This window comes from Trifolium pratense, linkage group LG2 (genome assembly GCF_020283565.1).
Source record: "Trifolium pratense cultivar HEN17-A07 linkage group LG2, ARS_RC_1.1, whole genome shotgun sequence".
NCBI classification, from domain to species: Eukaryota; Viridiplantae; Streptophyta; class Magnoliopsida; order Fabales; family Fabaceae; genus Trifolium; species Trifolium pratense.
Window position 1 is genome coordinate 48,812,122 of NC_060060.1, and position 18,057 is coordinate 48,830,178.

Consider the following 18,057-nt stretch of genomic DNA (forward strand, 5'->3'; position numbering starts at 1 on the left):
TATCATATCAAGTAATTGATTCTCACAATTCATGTAGAAAACGATACTCACAAGTTTACATCAAAGTTGCTTTGAGTTAACACACTAAAGCAATATAGAAAATCAACTATACAGATCATCTAATTTCACACTTGAATTACTGTTGGTATACCTTGAGATCCAATTCTATAAAAAAATAGCCCCAATTCCAAAGCAAGCTTTAACGCTTGCAACCGTGCGTACGTGCACATCGTCGTCATGTAAACCACCTTCACAATTTGGCCTTCAATTAAATAAAGTAGAAACAACCATCAAGGATAATCATAGAAACTCGACTATAATCATAAAGCTCAAAAATTAAATTACAACTTTTGAAACCTCACCATGATAAACAATAAGGATAGGCAACTTCCACTACATTAGCACCATGTGCCTTTGCCTGAACCATGTCAAGAGAATAAGTTCTACATTATATTGGTGAACTCCAAGCCTCCCACCCTTCAAGCAGATAAAGAAACAGAAATTGGTAAAATGAGTTCAATATGCTCAATGACACGAAGATATTTGAACCTAGTAAATGTTAATTTAAATCTCAGGTTCTTACGTAATAATACTAAAATTGAAGAAATGAAAAACAGCCTTTATCGAATGTCGAAATTGAAAACAGATGTCTACTGCATAGTTCAAAACAGATCATTAACATTGCAGTCCATGGATCAATACTAAGAAAAAACTAGACGACTAAAAGAAAAAACTAACATTGACACAATAAGAAAAATAACCACTAAGAGAACAAACATGAAACTGACTTATAACCAAAACAATAAGAAAAATAAAATGTGTAACATTGAGAGCTAGGCTGAGCACGTACTTATAACCATAACATATAAATGAGTAGTATAACAAAAATGAAACAGGCCATGGGAAATAAATTTCAAATTTAATGTCAAAATTATATAAGAAAATGAAACAATTTCTAAATGAAATTTATCATGAAGATTTGAATTGTTTACCTCATTGTTTATCAATTCACTCCTTGGTCTAGGCATTTCTGCAAAACAAACAATAAAAACAATAAGCATGAGAATATATTTAAATGTTCTATAGATAGACACTAATTGATGATGGTGTTTAAGCAAACTAGCAATGTCAGTTAAAACCCTTCATAAGCAAACTAGCAAATGAATATGCATAAGTAACCTAGCAATAACATATTTCATAAGAAATAGCATGTCAGATCAAAAACTTCACAAGACTAATTGAAATTTCAAAACTAATTGCATGACCATAACACGCAACTTCCAGTTGTTCGTCCAAAGTATTTAGAGAGCAAAATGCCTCTTGATTATCATCCACTTTCATAGTATCAAGTTTATCTTCCTGGTTCTGTGAGCAGCTTTTAGATGGTAAATCACATTGTAGAGCAGAAAGTTCAGTCGGAACAGAATTATCAGCAAGGTTAAGCTCCTCCAGGCTGCTGTTATCTGCTAAAAGAGAACAATATAACTATAGGAATTACAATAGTAGTAATTTTTAAAAACCAACAACCACATATGATTTTTAAGTATACCTGCAAGAGCCTCAATTATGTGAAGAATAACTCATAACTCATAACTCGTAAGATATCTGAACTGAAGGAGAGAAAGAAAAACTTGCTTGCGTTAACCACTTATAATGAAGTTCTTATTTTTTAGCTTATTCTAAAGAGTATTGGCCAGGACAAGAGGACTCACAAGAAAAAAAAAATTAACGAATTCAATTATATATTTACCTTGGAAGTAAGTTCATCTAATGCAATATAAGCATCCGTCTCCAATTCAGTTGTGCGTGCAACTATAAATGGCTTCTGAAGCTACCTGCATGGCGTAGAACTCAAATGGTGGTTCTACATTGCATAATTTATACCATTCAGATACATGTGTTTAGGGATAATATAGGTGTTTAGGGATAATATGAAAACAATAATTATCACTTAAATATTTGTTTCTATTCATAATTTATACATGTACAGATACTTCAAGTATTCATAGTTCAAGCAATTCAGGCCATGCATTCTAATACCTCACAGATTAAAAAAAAATTGCATTCTCATTTTCTCCTAAGAAAAGAAACTACATACCTCTTACATCAATCGTCCAATATGTCATGGACTTTTTCTTTGGCTTGTTTGATGGATTGTTGACTGCAAATTGAGATTCATCGTTGTTTTCAGGTTCATTACTTGGAGGTGATATAGGTTGGTTAGTAGCTGGTGTAGGCCCATCAGTTGATGGAGGAGCTGTAATGACTTGGTTGTAATGACTACTCAAATTATAGATCCAACTTATCATTAAGTGGACAATTTAATTTCTTCCCACAGAAATATTAGCCTAAACTCAGATGCATTTTTCTCAATTTTGCCCTTGAGTTCCTTAACTTCAAAATAAAATCAGTATAGTTCATATCAAATTAGGTAGCTACTCCTATTTGTTATGTTATTCAGGTAGTTATTCACATAGTTATGGTTTCCTTAACATAGTTAACATGCACTAAAGATGCCAATGAAATGTTAAGCAATGATGGAGCATGCCCTGTTTGTGATCAAGTCCTTTCAAAGAGGTAAGGATTATTATATTGGAATCTGTTGATTACTATATCCGGACAAAAAAAAAGAACTAGTGATTTTGTTATTCGCATGACTAAATCCTAATTGACCTTAGTTTGACATGATATAAATATCCCTCACACACCAACACACACTGTTAGGGGGAATAGAGAAGGGTCTCGAAAGTATCTATACCACTTATTTCAATTGATTCAATATTAACGAATCTATATGTACAGCCATCCCTTCCTAATTACTAAGAGTATGTATTTTCCAATGTTAGGAAAAGGGGAATGAAATATATGTACAGCCATCCCTTGCTTAGTTTAAAGTGATGTTTGCAATTGCTTCTTGTTTAGCCCAATCATAGATGAATTCAATGATGAATAATAGCACCAGGCCATATATTAATGTAATTACAAAGTGATAACTATATCAGAAAAAATATCAGTTTAAGAGATCTACTATTAGACTAAAACCATATATTAAAACCCTTTTAAACATGTCCCAAATAGTCTAGCAACTGTTTATGCCAAATGCTTATAGAAAATTTCAAAAATAAACAACAATCCACAAACATAACAAATCAAACTAATAAATTGGTATGTAACCAAATCCAGATTCTGAGTGATAGAGTTTGGGAAGGTTTTGAAAGGTTTAATTTTTCATTTGAGGCTTTAATTCAAAGATATGAAATCCAAGAGAATTAACAAAATATCAAAACCCTGATAATTAAACTGTAAAAGAATCCAAGAAATTAAACCAATAAACTCAAAAACCCTAAAATCAAACTGTGAAGAATCCAAGAAATTAACAAATTATCATCATTCAAAATCAGCATAATCAAGTTAACAACAAATTAACAAGAGAGTAATCGGAGATGATAACCTGGTCCGTTCTGATAGATCGAAAGAGGAGAGTACCTAAAAAAAAGAGGAGATCGAGAAAGATTCAGCGAGAGAGAGAGAGAGAGGAAGAGAGAGCGGTGAAACTGAAACCTGTTGAAGAACAGCTACGGTGGCGACGAGAGGCACAACAACTGTGGATTAGAAGATTCGGAACTACGACGTCTTTGAACTATGGAGAAAGAGTGCTTCTTCTGAGAGTTTAACGTAAAGAGTGAAAAAAACATAAATAAGGGAAAGTGATAATAGATAATTGAGAGAAAAGAACAGTTGTTCGTCAAAAACAAAAAAAAAAAAAAACAAAAAACGCAAACAGCGGCAGCAGTTTGCCTAGAACCGTTGCTATTTGATAGTCGCTGTTCTCCTTTTTTCTTGTAGTGATATTTGTCATTTCAAATAGGATTGTTGGGGTAAAGTGAAGATTGTTGGGGTAGGAAAAAAAAATTTCCAACTCGGTGAGGCTTTCAAGGCCAAAGGCCCTTGAGTACACATGCAAAATTTAATGGTTTTTTTTTTGGGCTGAATAGTGTTTTAGTTCGTAACTATTTTTTTTTAACAAGTCAAAATGAGATTTATATTAATAAAATAGTCTACCTAGTACAAGGTGTACAAAAATCGACTATAAATAATTACAAAGAGTCAAGGAAAAAAACCATAAACAGATCATACAAGGCCCAAACAAAATAAAGGATTAGACCACCAGCTATGGTAGTTTGAGACTAAAGTCACACTCGTCGACTTCAACCACCTATAGGAAAACAGTTTGATCTTATCCAACAATTGAGGAAGAGTACTTGTTGAGCCACTGAATAGTCTATGATTTCTTTCCGTCCACATAACTCAAACACAAGCTAGCCAAATAAGTTGCATAAAATATTGTCGTGCTCAAGAACCACCTGGTGAAGAAGTGAACTGGACAAATGATCACACAAAGTACTATAGTCCACCATAGGAATGTCAATCCAAGAGCGAACCAATTCCCAGAGAGAGCCAAAAGTAGTACATGAAATGAACAAGTGATGGGCCGACTCGACCTCTCCACATCCAAAAACACAAGATATAGCTGTAGAGGATAAGATGCCTCGAGTAACCAGGTTGGCTTTAGTGGGAAGCCGATCCCGCAATAAACGCCACGCAAAAATAGAGACATTCAGGGGTACCTGTTTGTGCCAAATAAGATCAAAACTAGCATCCAAAATAACCGAGTCATGAGACGTCAAAAGCTGATAAGCGCCGCGAACAGAGTAACCATGATCAGGATCATGCAACCAAAGCCACCTATTTGGAAGCTGAGCCTGCAAAGAGATACCAAGAAGTAAGGCCTGACACTCCCCATTTTTATAAAATTTTCCGTTCCTTTTAGGACGTTTAACCATCTCTTTGTTAGTCATTTTGGTCTCTATCATGTATAAAATGCATCAACATTATAAATGGTTCACCATAGCCATAGACCTAAAAAAAAAAAAAAATTCAACCATTTGATCTTTTTCTCAAAATCTAACTCACGAGATCTTGTAAATCTATGGTATCTAATAGTGAACCAACCACCAACATCCAATTTTATTTTACATTTCTTCATCCTTTTTCACCTTCTCCTTCATCATTTTCATCACCATTTTCATAGCCTTCATTATCTTGATATTAAAAATCCCAGAAAATTTAATATCAAAATCCAAAAAATTTATTTCTTTAAATAAAACCCAAAAAATATTCAAATGAATACTTGAAAGATCAACCACGTGCTAATTATTTTTGTCCAACTCAAGTAATCGACTGCTACCCTATCATATTTCTACTACACCTATCAAAGCGATCGCAACACACGCCCATTTGAAGAGATTTTCTTCTACTTCAGCTGGAACAAATGTGATCTGATAATGGTCTAATACCACCCCAAGCGATTCTCGGTGTTTGTTTTTCTAAAAAAAAAAAAATTCTTCTCAATATTGGAGTTCCAAAACTAGAACATTTTTGGAATTTTGGGGGTAAACAGAAACTCTCAAACAATTGAGATATGAGAATTTTAAGGTGATACTAACTAATAGTCACTAATACTCAGGACCCTCAGTTACGGAAACAAAAAAAAACTTTGTTTTTAAAAGAGTATTCTTTATACTTTTAAAAAGTATATTACACAAATTTCAAGAGTCTTTTACTTTATTTAGTTTCTTAACTAGTAAATTCTAATATGGACCACTTCATCAATTGGTCCATGGTGGACCAGTCATGAATAACATTATAACGAATACTAATTTTACAAAATCCACCATTTGATTGAAAGTAACTTTCAATCCAACAATGAATTTCGCAAAATTTATATTCGGTAGATCACTTGTCCACGATGGACCATTTGTAAAGGTGGTCCACCGTTGCATTAACCTTCTTAATACAAGTTAGTATTTTCTTTAATTGTATTGGGAAAGGTAATTTGTTGAAACAATACATAAAACCATTCTTATATTAAAAACATGCAGCAACTATAACAGCAGCAGCAGTAACCACTAGAACAAACAAGAGAAAATTTAAACTTTTACTAATATTCTAACAAGGGATAATTTAGGATTTTAACAAAAAAAAATTAAATGCAAAAAAGTTTGTCCATATAATAAATTATTGGCTTAACTATACATTTGGTCCCTTACGTTTATTTTAGGTTTCAATTTGGTCCCTTACGTTTAAAAAGTATCAATTTGGTCCCTTACGTTTATTTTAGGTTTCAAGTTAGTCCTTTCCGTCAATTTTGTCACATGTGGCAGTCAATTTGCATATGTGGACTGACACGTGGCACTTGGACACGCTGACACGTGTACTGTTCAAACGGTGTTAGTGACAAAACTAACGGAAAGGACTAACTTGAAACATAAAATAAACGTAAGGGACCAAATTGATACTTTTTAAACGTAAGGGACCAAATTGAAACCTAAAATAAACGTAAAGGACCAAATGTGTAGTTAAGCCTAAATTATTTTTTAACATCCTCCAATTTGGGGAACCAGAAATTGCCCTATGAGGAATTTTGATTCCCTCCCCTCCTAAAAAATTGAATCAAATACACTTCATTTAAAATATTATATATCCACTCCCCTTCAAAAATCCCCCAACCAAACAGATTAGTGATCAATGGCACAAAACATGTTGCTCAAGCTCTCTGTCTGTTGCTGTTAGATCCCTCTATTTCTTTGTTAAGGTTGGTAGATTCAGTTGTTTCTCTACTTTTTCAGTCCAATATATATCTGCAAACATTGACATCATTAAGACGAAAAACTGTATAAAAGAAAACAAATATTTTGAGCAGCATCCAATTGTACATAACTAAGACGAAAAACTGTGAAATCTGGAGAATAGGCTCAGACAAGAGAATAATAGGCGCAAAACATAGAAGCTGGGCACAGAATTTAGGCGCGCGTTGAGCACAAAAACAGAAAACTTGCATTACTCACAAAACTAGTTACTTCTTACACTTGATTGATCCCATATATATACACAATGAGGATCAACATCAACTAACTAATAAATGTATAGGAAACCTAATTATTATTTAACTTCTACCTATCAACCTGGATATCCATTAGACCATCAGATTTCACGTGTATTCTCATTTTCTATTAAGAATAAGAGATTGGCTAGAGCAAGTGTAGTACAATTTGTAAAATCCTAACCCGACAATATTTCCAGGAAAACCGTAACAAATATTTTCATTCACTTCCCCTCAAAGTTTGTTTCTTAATTGGCAAGGAAACTACAAGAAAAAAATATGATGCCAAAAAATTGAAATATAAAATCAAAATAACAATGTGTAACAAAAGAACCATTTTACCTAGTTTCAATCTTACAGTAGACCTTTCGCGACAATTTCACGTAGAAGTTTCTCTGCCTTATCATTTTCATCTTTATTAAACAGAGAACAGATAATTATTTCATAAGTTTGCAGCGTTTAGAAAAGCATCAACCAGTATATTAAAGGTATACATATTCGGGTTGATGTTTTCCAGAACCATTTTGTTAAACAAATCAATTGCTTCTTTCAATTTACCGACAATGCAAAAACCACTAATTAAAGTACTATAAGTGAAAACATCAGGAGAATAGGTCCAAAGCCAACACCACTAGACCACCCCAAGTGGGTGGTCATTTAAGTTTATTAAGTAACAAATAGGTCCTTTAAGTTTTTTAGGTAACAAATAGGTCCTTTTAAGTTTATAATTTATTGCATCGTTACACTTCCAGCCCCCGTTACAAAAGCGCTGACATAACCGTTAACTTAGTAAGATGGCACTAAAACACTGCTTCTTGTTATTTGGAAGCCAAAACGTAGTGTTCACTACCATCTCGCTAAGTTACTTCAGCGTTTTGTAACGGAGAATAAATTGAACGGTAACGGTGCAATAAATTAGAAACTTAAAGGACCTATTTGTTACCTACAAAATTTAAAGGACATATCTGTTACAAACGTAAAACTTAAAGGACCTCTGAATGCATTTGGCCTTCCATAAATAATATATACCAAAATTAAGGATAAATACTCATCCAAAACTGAAAAATCAGTAATTATATAGAAAACAGAATCATGCTTGCTTTCTACAAATCATTCAAGTTCTAAACTCTAAGCCTTGTTCCTAGTAACCAAACACTTTGAAAGTTTTCAATACTTCTCTTTAAGGTTCTAAAATACACATTACACAATAATTTAATGTAGCCACAAGAACAATTTAAGTAATTATCAGCTTGCATCACTTAAGCGCCAAGCTTGTACCTGTTGTGTACAATTCAAGTCTTGGCAATTAAATCTTAAGTTTATCATTCTAAAACAGTTAAGTTTTGTAAGATTATAATTATTATTATTATGCAGAAGTACAGGTATTACAAAGAAAAAAGAAGGTTAGAGACTCAAATTCAACAAACATTACGAACGTTTTGTAACATATACCGAATTCCAGTCCAAATAGATTCGATTTTAAGTTCAGACATTATCTAGCTGTAAATTCAATTGCACCGATAAAAACCAGAATAATTAGTTTATAAAAACTACTGTCACGACCCAATCTCAGATCATGACCGGCGCACAGGCTAACACTAACTCATCATATATTCAGCCCGTGCAAGCCTAATACACTAGCTATATAACCTATACACTATAACAAATACACTTATTTAAAATGTAGAGTTACTAAAATTATAGCTCGAGAGGGAGGATCCCTGGTCCTACGTATCCCTAAACGATTAGGGAATCAGAGCCACGTCTAAGTGTTGGTTAACTATCAACAAAGTATACATAAAAACTATCTCATCAACCTAGAATCTACATTACCACTTCACACATAATCCCATGTTCTTCATATTTTATTACAACGCGGTGGAAGACCAAATAATCCTATCATTCTACTACTGAAAAGACTTGAGCAATTCTTGTAAACATTGATCCTTACTTTTCAAATCTAAGAATTTTCTACTACTTATGAGAAATGAGAATCACAGTGAAAAATTTTGGCCCTAAGATTGTGTGTTGTTCTTTGTTCGGCGATGCCATAGCAAAGGGAGAGAAGAAGACTTACGTGTGTATGTTTCTAGAGAGAAAGCTTTGTTTTATCCTTAGATTTTATAGTTTATTTATTTATTTATATATATTCTTCTCCAAAACTCATACAATAATTTTTTATATACACTTATCTCACTAAATACATCTCACTCTTAAGCTTCTAGCTAATTCCTCTATGCCACTAGTGCATTACAACTCAATTTAGGTTACTTAATTGGTAATAAGTTAACACTTCTAGAAATTTTTACTTTGCCCTTACTAATTTTATGGGTTTACTAATCTATCCTTGGTTAAATTCCTATCCTAATATAAGGTTATACTAATACATGAGTATTTCTCATTTACTAAATTTATGGGATATTACAACTACATACAATGCAAAGATTTTAATTCACACAGTTAACCAAAACACCATATAACTTTGGGTCAGTAAACTAATTCATATAAAGGACAAGTGATCAATACAGTTAGTCAGTTACCATGCAAAAGGTCGAAAACACAAAGTCGAAGTTTCACTTAAACCCCCAGTTCCAATTCACTTTCCAGAGTAGCCAAAAGTTTCTCTTTTACAACATTACTAATTCCTGATATAAAAGATATCAAAGTTGTTGTAGCCAGATCTAATCAATAAGCTGTGTTCCTAGACTCATGCTTCCTACAAGTATTCAAGAGCTAATCAATAAGCTGTGTTCCCTGTAAAAAATTCATGACCTGTCAAACTCTCAATACTTATCTTTAAGACATATGTAAATATACTGACTATGCATCTCAAATGGGGACTTAGTTACTCATTACACAGAAATATAAGTGTCATGCTTGTGCTTGTTGTGTGTACAACTCCGGTCTAAAACAGTTAAGCTTTGTAAAATTAAAATTATTATGCAGCAGTATAAGTATTCCAATCTACAATGTGTAACAAAAGTGTGTTTCTCAATTAGCAAGTAAACTACGTAAACTTGAAATATAGAATGAAAATAACAATGTGTAACAAAAGAACCGCCTTACCTAGTTTCAATCTTACAGTAGACCTCTTGCGATCATTTCACGTAGAAATTTCTCTGCTTTATCATTTTCACCTTTACGAAACAGAGAATGGATAATTATTTCATAAGTTACAGCGTCTGGAATGCAACTATTGTCTTTCATTTTTGATAGCAAGGCCAACGCTTCATCAAACAAGCCCTTGTCGCAAAACCCTTGGACCATAACAGTATATGTATAAACATGTAGATTGTAGCCTTTGACTGAAAGATCTTCAAAAACATTTCTCGCGTCCTCTACTCTTCCAACTTTACACAATCCGTGAATAAGAATAGTATATGTGTTCATATTTGGTTGAATGCCCTCGTCCTTAACTTTTGTTAATAATGCAATTGCCTTTTCAACATGATGGTTTTTGCATAAAGCATCAAATATAGAATTGTAGGTAACTATATCAGGTGGTTGACCTCTATCATGCATCTCATCGACAAGCTTCAAAGCATGTGAGATTCTCCCTGATTTGCCCAAACCATCAATAAGGGAATTGTAAGTTACTACATTAGGAATAATGTTTCTACAACGCATTTCTTTGAAGAGATTTAAGGCTTCATCCACCATTTTAACTTTACAAAATCCATTAATCATAATACTATAGCTGTGAACATTTGGAGTCACTCCACATTGTGCCATGGTGTTGAATGTACGGTTGGCCTTGTTCATTTCTTTAACTAAGCAATATCCATCCATTAACGAGCTATAAGTAATAACATCAGGTTTAACACCTTTTCTCATCATCATAGCAAACACATTGTTAGCTTCTTTCACTTTTCCTTCCTTACAAAATGCATCAACCAATATATTGAAGGTAAACACATTAGGGTTGATGTTTTCCAATATCATTTTATTAAACAAATCAATTGCTTCTTTCAATTTACCGACAATGCAAATGCCACTAATTAAAGTACTATAGGTGACAACATTAGGATAAATTCTCTTAGCGACCATTTCAGAATATAAATCAAAAGCATCATCAACAAGTTTATCTTTGCACATACTGTCAATAATTGCATTGTACATTACCACATTAGGTCGAACCAGTTTCCCATCAACTCGTCTCAACAACTGCAAGGCTGCACTTGTTTCTCCTACTTTACATAACCCATTGATTAAGGTCCCGTAACTAACTTGATTCAACTGAAATCCCTGTGCTACCACGTTGTCATGAAAGTTCAATGCTTTATGGATCTCACCTTTGAGGCAAAGACCCTTGATGAGTGTATTCAAAGTTATGGCATTCGGGTTAAAACCCCTCTTGAGAATCCGGGTCAATACAGAAAAAGCAAAATTGATATGACCCAATTGACAGAAACAATTGATCAAGAGGTTGGAAGTTACAAAGTCAGGTTTAATATTCCTAAATTCCATTTGTTGAGTAAGTGAAATAGCAGTGTGGAAATGCTTAGCCTTGACAATGGAACCTAAAATCCTTCCAAATTCAATGGTGGGTGGGGTTGGATTCTTATGGAGTAAGTGATTGAACAAAGAAATGGCATCTATATCATCAAATTGAGTTGAGGATGAGTAGATAAAAGAATGAAGAAAAGTAGGGTTTGGAAATTGGAAAGGACTGAACTTAGGAATGAAAAGAGAAACAGGAACATACCTCATAAACATTGAACAAGACATTGTTGTTCTGATTGTAGTGAATCACTGTTCTAAAATGAAATTGAATTTCAAATGCATAAGGATTGAATCCGTGACTAATACCTAATTTTTTTTTTTTTTTTTTAATGAAAAAACTTTAGGAGTTTAAAGATGGTGACATTTACGATGGAAAAGCGGTTAACAAATTGAGTTACCCGCCTCACCCTGTTATTCTTCCGGTTAATCTTATATTTATAAAAACATTGTTATGATCGTTAATTTTGACGTTGACCATGATGAATTTAAACTCAATCTCATGTGACCCATGATGCATAGACAATTGAGGTTCACCTGAAAATGAGAATAATTGGAAGAAGGCTAACAGTGAACACAAGTTAAAAACTTAAAACGACTTAATTGTTAAATAAAAAACTTTAAAACATATTTATTACCTAAAAACATAAAAAAAGATGTAAATTTTACCAATGCGAAACTTAAAGTACTTATGAATGCATTTGGCATAAAAAAAATTAATAACCAACAAATAATAGGTTAATGCAGGAGTATATCATATTAATAAAAAGATAAATACGTATTAATATATATTAATATTAATGTTGTTTAATTCGGTTTGAATCCATTTTAAAAATCAATAAAAAATTCGACCTAATTAAGCAAAGAACATCCATACACATCCAAAAATATTGAGTGGCCAAGATGCATAACATAAATTGTCCATAAAATATCGTTGTTTGAGATAGTGATTATCACTATTTGAAATAGTCAATGTCACAATTTTCGGACGTACCCAAAAATATTTTGAACAGTTGTAGACTTGAGTGAGATTCAAACTTTTCAATAGTTGTTGCATTTGAAGCCTTTATACCTTTAATGAAATTTTTTATATCCTCTAATGAAATTTTTTATATTTTTGTCTCGCATTGTAGACTTGTTTAATTTCAATCTTAGTTTCTTTAATATTCTATCTTTTAAAGTGGACAAAATATTGTTAGGTGGCACAAAATTCCTTGTCGGCTCCGAAGGTCCAAGCCTCCACGCGCTTTCATAACCTCCGGCGATGGTTTTTGGTTTATTTTCTCTTAAAAAATACATATTTTTTTTAATAGAAGGTTGTTATATTTGTTTTCTTAATTTGTTCCTTAACTAATACCTTAAGAGCACTAGTTAACACGACTCTATTAAAACATTATTTAGAGGATAACTGACTATTTAAAAAAATGTCTTAATTTATCTAAAATATTTACGTTTTTAAAAATAATACATATTCTAGATAAATTTATTGCTCAATCAACTTTTTTTTAATATCCGTATTTTTCGTCAAAAAATCCTACGTAAAAGGTCGAAGGGATTATTATGAGATAGAGAGAATACGAGAGCTGATCCTCTCCAATTTAATTTTTACTGGAGAGAATAAATTTTGTATCCTGACCATTGATTCATTTTTTAAGTAAATAATTATCTTGTAATAGTACAAAACATGTGGTGTGGTGGAGATTAAATAAACAGGAGAGAATCTGCTCTCAAGAGTGTTGGAGTTGATTGCAATGTAAGTCCCACATTGCTAATGAAGAAAAAGAAGGAGGTTAAAAAATAGCTATTGAAAGTCCCACATCGCTTAGAATTGTGAAGCAAGGAGGAAATCAAAGCTATATAATGGACCTAAGTTCTTTGTTTATAATTACACCAAGCATTAACATTTGTAAACACTTTAAGTTTATATTTGTGTCTTTTTGCTTTTCTCTTATGCTCTTGTTTAAGAGTATTTGAGATGTAGTTCAAATATTTACTTTGGAGAGTGTGGGTGTAGTGGGGCATGGGGTGGTTGAGAGTGAAGTCTATGTGTTGTAATAATTTTCACATAGTGTTTATTCTCTGGTTGTCAGTTTTGACAACGCCGTGGTTTTTTCTCCGGTTTGGAGTTTCCACGTTATATTCTTGTGTTGTTGATTGCGTTCTTTTATTTTCTCTATGCCGGTTTTTCCCAACAACTGGTATCAGAGCTCTTGGTTTGATCCAGGAGAGGGAGTTCGGCTGTGAAGTTTAGACTAGAGAAAATTGATGTTTGGCTTGTGGAAAATCAAGTCAAGGATGTGGTGATGTAATCTGGGTTACACAAGGTCAGCCTGGAGAGGCGGTGGTAATAATACTCAACATCAGCCTGGAGAGGCGGTGGTAATAATACTCAACATCAGTCTGGAGAGGCGGTGATAAGAATACTCGAGTTACGTCTGAAACAACAACTTATTATGAGGATGCGGAGGTGCTAGTGGAAGTTGAGAATCGGTGGAGTGTTGAGTCATGGACTTTGGAAGCTCCTATCACATGTGTTTGAAGAAGAAATACTTTTGAATCCCTAGAGCTAGTTGAAGGTGGAGTTGTTCATCTTGGTGACGGAAAGCTTGTAAGGTTCAAGGTATGGGTGAGTTTCTTTTAACACAGTGCGAGGTATTTTCTTGAACTTTGATGCATAGATAGTAGGTAGATTACTTGTTAGATAGTTCTACTATTATTGGTTATGCATCTGTTACTAGTGGTGATTCTCATGTTTTGGTTAAGTTGTGGATCTTCGGGTGGGTACTTGTTAGTGACATGAGTTTAGTTGGACTAGTGAAACAAGGTTTACTAGGTGATGTAACTAAACTGGAATTGTTGGAGCCTAACAATGGCCTGAGGTGGTTTCACAGATGTTTGAAGTTGTTCAAGTGACACATGGACATCGGTTGACATGGATTTAAGGTGTGTGATGATAGCGTGCGGGCATTGGTTGGCATTGATGCAAGGTACGTGGTTATCTCGATGGCTGATGAACTTCCAGAGAAAGCCAACATGGAAGTTCCACCATAAATTTTCAGCGAGGTTTCGAGATGAAATTCTTAGGATAGCTTGGTTCCAAGTGAAGCAAAATCTTGGGATGGTTTAGTTCCAAGTGAATAAAATTCTTGGGATGATTTAATTTCAAGTGGAGTGTACTTTTTATGGTGGAGTATGATAATTTAATTTGTCGGTATAGACAATGAGAATTATGATTGTTGGTGAAGACAATGATTGTCGGTATAGACAATGGAAGCAGAAGATAATGATTGTCGGTGTAGACAATGAAGATTGAAGACCATTACAATCAAGGTGGAGATTGTTGGGGTTGATTGCAATGTAAGTCCCACATTGCTAATGAAGAAAAAGAAGGAGGTTAAAAAATAGCTATTGAAAGTCCCACATCGCTTAGAATTGTGAAGCAATGAGGAAATCAAAGCTATATAATGGACCTAAGTTCTTTGTTTATAATTACACCAAGCATTAACACTTGTAAACACTTTAAGTTTATATTTGTGTCTTTTTGCTTTTCTCTTATGCTCTTGTTTAAGAGTATTTGAGATGTAGTTCAAATATTTACTTTGGAGAGTGTGGGTGTAGTGGGGCATGGGTGGTTGAGAGTGAAGTCTATGTGTTGTAATAATTTTCACATAGTGTTTATTCTCTGGTTGTCGGTTTTGACAACGGCCGTGGTTTTTTCTCCGGTTTGGAGTTTCTACGTTATATTCTTGTGTTGTTGATTGCGTTCTTTTATTTTCTCTATGCCGGTTTTTCCCAACAGAGAGAACACCATTTATTTTCCAAAGCCATCATAAGGTCAATCGTCAAGGATGAGGACATAGAGAAAGCAGTTCTCCTTCCTCCAAAAGAAAAGCTTTCTACATCGCAAGTTTCATGAATATAGGTATAGAAACAATAATATTGTATTTGCAATTTTATTCTTCAAGAAAAAAAAAAAAAGAGTTAATGTCTTAATTATTTAACTTCATTTATTTTATAATTAGGAGTATACTTGTAAAAAAGTAATGGCTTAAATGCAGTTTTGACCCCCCTGTTTTGCTTAACGCGGAATTTACCCCCCCTGTTTTAAAATGCGGACTTTTACCCCCCCTATTTTAATTTTTGTTGGATTTTGCCCCCCCTTATCATATTAGCTTATGTGGCAGCGCTTATGTGTAATATTTTTTTCCACATCATTAATTATTTATTATTAAATATCATCTTATTATTTCTTTTGAATGAAAAAATTACTAAAAAAATTCTAAAAATGACAAAAAATATCAAAATGAATATGGAAAAAAGTAAAAATAAATAAAATCACTTTAAATAGCATAAACAAAAAAGATAAAAATTCAGTAAATCTCCAATAATAAGTAAAAAATAGTAAAAATCACAAAAAAAAAAAAAAGTAAAATAGAGTAAAAAAACCAAAAAACTGCATTTAAATTAAACCAGTAAAATCTTGGATAACCATTAACATAGTTACATCTCAAAAAATCTATCTTATATTAAATGCAAGAAATGCAGATTATTTTAGTGAGAATCACATCTAGAAGTACTCTGCAATATTACAGTAAATACCAAAACCTAGTTCATCAACAACAAAAAATACCAAAACCTGCTAATAGCTAAATCCTCCATTATATGATCGACAAACAGCAAAATTAATAGATAAGTTGAAACATAACACAACCCTTCTTGCATCAATTGACTATGCAGATCTTTATAACAGAAGCAGCTCCAATACGATGAAGAGCAACAACATCACCATGAAACAACAGTTAATGTCTAATTGCGTAATCAAAAAACAAGCATAATTAATAAACATATTATGCTTGAGAATCTTGGGTTGGAGGAGGTTGTGATCCTTGAGTTAAAATAGTTGCAGCCCCATCATTTCCTTGTACACCAAAACCACCAGCACTAGACCCACCAGCTCTAGACCCACTAGCACAATTTGTTCCTTGCGTACCAGACTTGTTTGCCTTCTTTTGCTTCCATCAAAACATATTTTCAGTAACAAATATTAAGTAAAAAAATAGAGTTACATGATAAAAATAGAAATATAAGATAAAAAATAAGTTTCCAGTAGCACCTTATTTCCGCCTTTTGGAATCAATCTATCAGCAGCACGCTTTCCTCCACACGTCCTCTTGTTATGACCCATCACTTGACATTTTTTACATGTCTTTGTTTTTAGATCACTAGGCAATACATGGGGTGGATTTTTTTCTCATCATTAGCCTTGTTTCTATTTTTTTTTGGGCGGCCGATAGCTCTTCTCACAACAGGTGGATTGATTGCCATTGTTTTTGATATACGCCATAGTTGGGGACCATTTGTTGGCAAAATGATGTGAGAATAAGTAGCCATGAAAGTACTCTTCCTGGAAAAAAAATGTGCACATCAATAAGACTAAGAAAAGGAAAACATTAATGATATGAATTCAAACTAAATTAGTACCTATAATACGAGGAAACAAAATCTTCAGGTTCTTTTTTGTTGTGCCATATGCACGCAATAGCATGGCAACACGGGATACCCGTTAAATCCCATTTCCTACAGGTGCATGTCTTTTGGATTAAATTCACAATATATGTTTCAGTTCCATTTGTCACTCCAAATATGGCAAAATCATCATCATGATGCCAAGTTGGTTGCCATCTATCAGCTACCCTCTTTGTCTGTTCAAGTTTTTCTTGGATTATAGGACATATGTCTTCCTCGTCACTTGAAATATAATAACTATCTTCATTCTCCAACTCATCATCATTCTGCCTACATTCACAAGCATTCAACAACCAAATATAGGGATAAGTACACAAGACAACAACCAAATCCCCCTAAAAACTCAACCACCCACACACATAGGCAGGGAACAAAGTTAACAATAGTAGAACAAAACAATAGGCAAGGAGCAAAGTATCAGGCGCTTGATGTTATCATCTTCATCTGTTAACATATTCTTTCGACAGTGAAATTCATATCTAGAGTCAAAATACCATTGTCTTCCAACCATATATCATTTGAAAAAATTAAAAAAAGTTTACATATTTTATTTATATTTGACAGTTATCTCACTCACATTCATGGTGAAAAAGTTGCTTCCTAACAGTTTGATTGAGAGTTTAGAGGGGAGGACAATGGAAAAAAAACATTGAAGGACCACTTTTCCTTTAAATATTCAGAACTCTACGAAAAACAAATTTCAAAATCAAAAGTAAACCCACAAATTGGAGAGAAAAAAATACCTAATTGAACTTGAACCTTGAATGATGGCTTTGTTATTCTCCATTTTCGTCTTGTATTTTCACCGAAGATGTGAGGAGAATCGGCGAATGGTGAGGACGACACGGTGATAAGGTGTTGTGTTTGAGAAGGTGAGAAGAGAAGGACAGTGGTTGCAGAGATGAGAAGATGAACAGTTGTTGCCTTTTCTACGTTTGTGTTTCTACGTTTAGGGTTTTCTACTTTTAGGATTTGTGATTTTCATTCTATTTTGTAGGCTTAAAAGATGCACCATTTGTAACAAAAAAAAAATAAAAAAATAAAAGATGCACCGTAAAAAAAATTGCAAAAGAATATATGTATTTTTT

At 33.3% G+C, this 18,057-nt stretch overlaps 2 protein-coding genes and 1 long non-coding RNA gene across 19 annotated transcripts; all 3 read right to left on the reverse strand.

Annotated features, from left to right (window-relative positions):
* Positions 1-2: 2 nt before the first annotated feature.
* LOC123907046 lies at positions 3-3,845 on the reverse strand. Of its 10 annotated transcripts, none has more exons than XR_006809116.1 (9): positions 3,562-3,783; positions 2,099-3,486; positions 1,751-1,864; positions 1,550-1,610; positions 1,279-1,463; positions 993-1,030; positions 584-653; positions 363-477; positions 3-262 (listed from the first exon to the last, which is right to left on the reverse strand). It is a non-coding gene; the product is annotated as an uncharacterized LOC123907046 (long non-coding RNA). The 10 variants fall into 10 exon arrangements; XR_006809119.1 differs by having other exon boundaries at positions 1,279-1,466; XR_006809118.1 differs by having other exon boundaries at positions 993-1,463; positions 2,099-2,161; positions 3,452-3,486; positions 3,562-3,718.
* A 2,499-nt stretch (positions 3,846-6,344) lies between these two features.
* Positions 6,345-11,720, reverse strand: LOC123907055 (putative pentatricopeptide repeat-containing protein At1g12700, mitochondrial). Of its 6 annotated transcripts, none has more exons than XR_006809146.1 (3): positions 10,010-11,705; positions 9,484-9,659; positions 6,345-6,701 (listed from the first exon to the last, which is right to left on the reverse strand). XR_006809146.1 is itself a non-coding variant. In XM_045957141.1 (2 exons), exon 1 carries the CDS (start codon positions 11,669-11,671, stop codon positions 10,022-10,024), a length of 1,650 nt encoding a protein of 549 aa, XP_045813097.1. In that variant the 5' UTR covers positions 11,672-11,705; the 3' UTR covers positions 6,351-6,701; positions 10,010-10,021. The 6 variants fall into 6 exon arrangements, 4 of the variants coding, with proteins under 4 accessions (XP_045813097.1, XP_045813093.1, XP_045813094.1 ...); XR_006809145.1 differs by having other exon boundaries at positions 6,351-6,701; positions 9,484-9,697; XM_045957141.1 differs by lacking the exon at positions 9,484-9,659 and having other exon boundaries at positions 6,351-6,701.
* Positions 11,721-16,017: 4,297 nt separating this feature from the next.
* Positions 16,018-17,954, reverse strand: LOC123907059. Of its 3 annotated transcripts, none has more exons than XR_006809148.1 (4): positions 17,713-17,954; positions 16,925-17,239; positions 16,557-16,847; positions 16,018-16,449 (listed from the first exon to the last, which is right to left on the reverse strand). XR_006809148.1 is itself a non-coding variant. In XM_045957147.1 (3 exons), exons 1-3 carry the CDS (start codon positions 17,754-17,756, stop codon positions 16,658-16,660), a joined length of 549 nt encoding a protein of 182 aa, XP_045813103.1. In that variant the 5' UTR covers positions 17,757-17,954; the 3' UTR covers positions 16,018-16,657. The 3 variants fall into 3 exon arrangements, 1 of the variants encoding a protein (XP_045813103.1); XR_006809147.1 differs by having other exon boundaries at positions 16,018-16,455; XM_045957147.1 differs by having other exon boundaries at positions 16,018-16,847.
* Between the last annotated feature and the right edge of the window lie 103 nt (positions 17,955-18,057).

Bases quoted from the DNA above. Each gene is read 5' to 3' on its own strand.
- LOC123907055 (XM_045957141.1), bottom strand. From the start codon at position 11,671: ATGTCTTGTTCAATGTTTATGAGGTATGTTCCTGTTTCTCTTTTCATT.
- LOC123907059 (XM_045957147.1), bottom strand. From the start codon at position 17,756: ATGGAGAATAACAAAGCCATCATTCAAGGTTCAAGTTCAATTAG. The intron at 17,240-17,712 runs GTATTTTTTTCT...TTGTGAATGTAG, and splicing joins CAAGGTTCAAGTTCAATTAG to GCAGAATGATGATGAGTTGG. The intron at 16,848-16,924 runs GTACTAATTTAG...TTTTTTTTCCAG, and splicing joins TTTGTTTCCTCGTATTATAG to GAAGAGTACTTTCATGGCTA.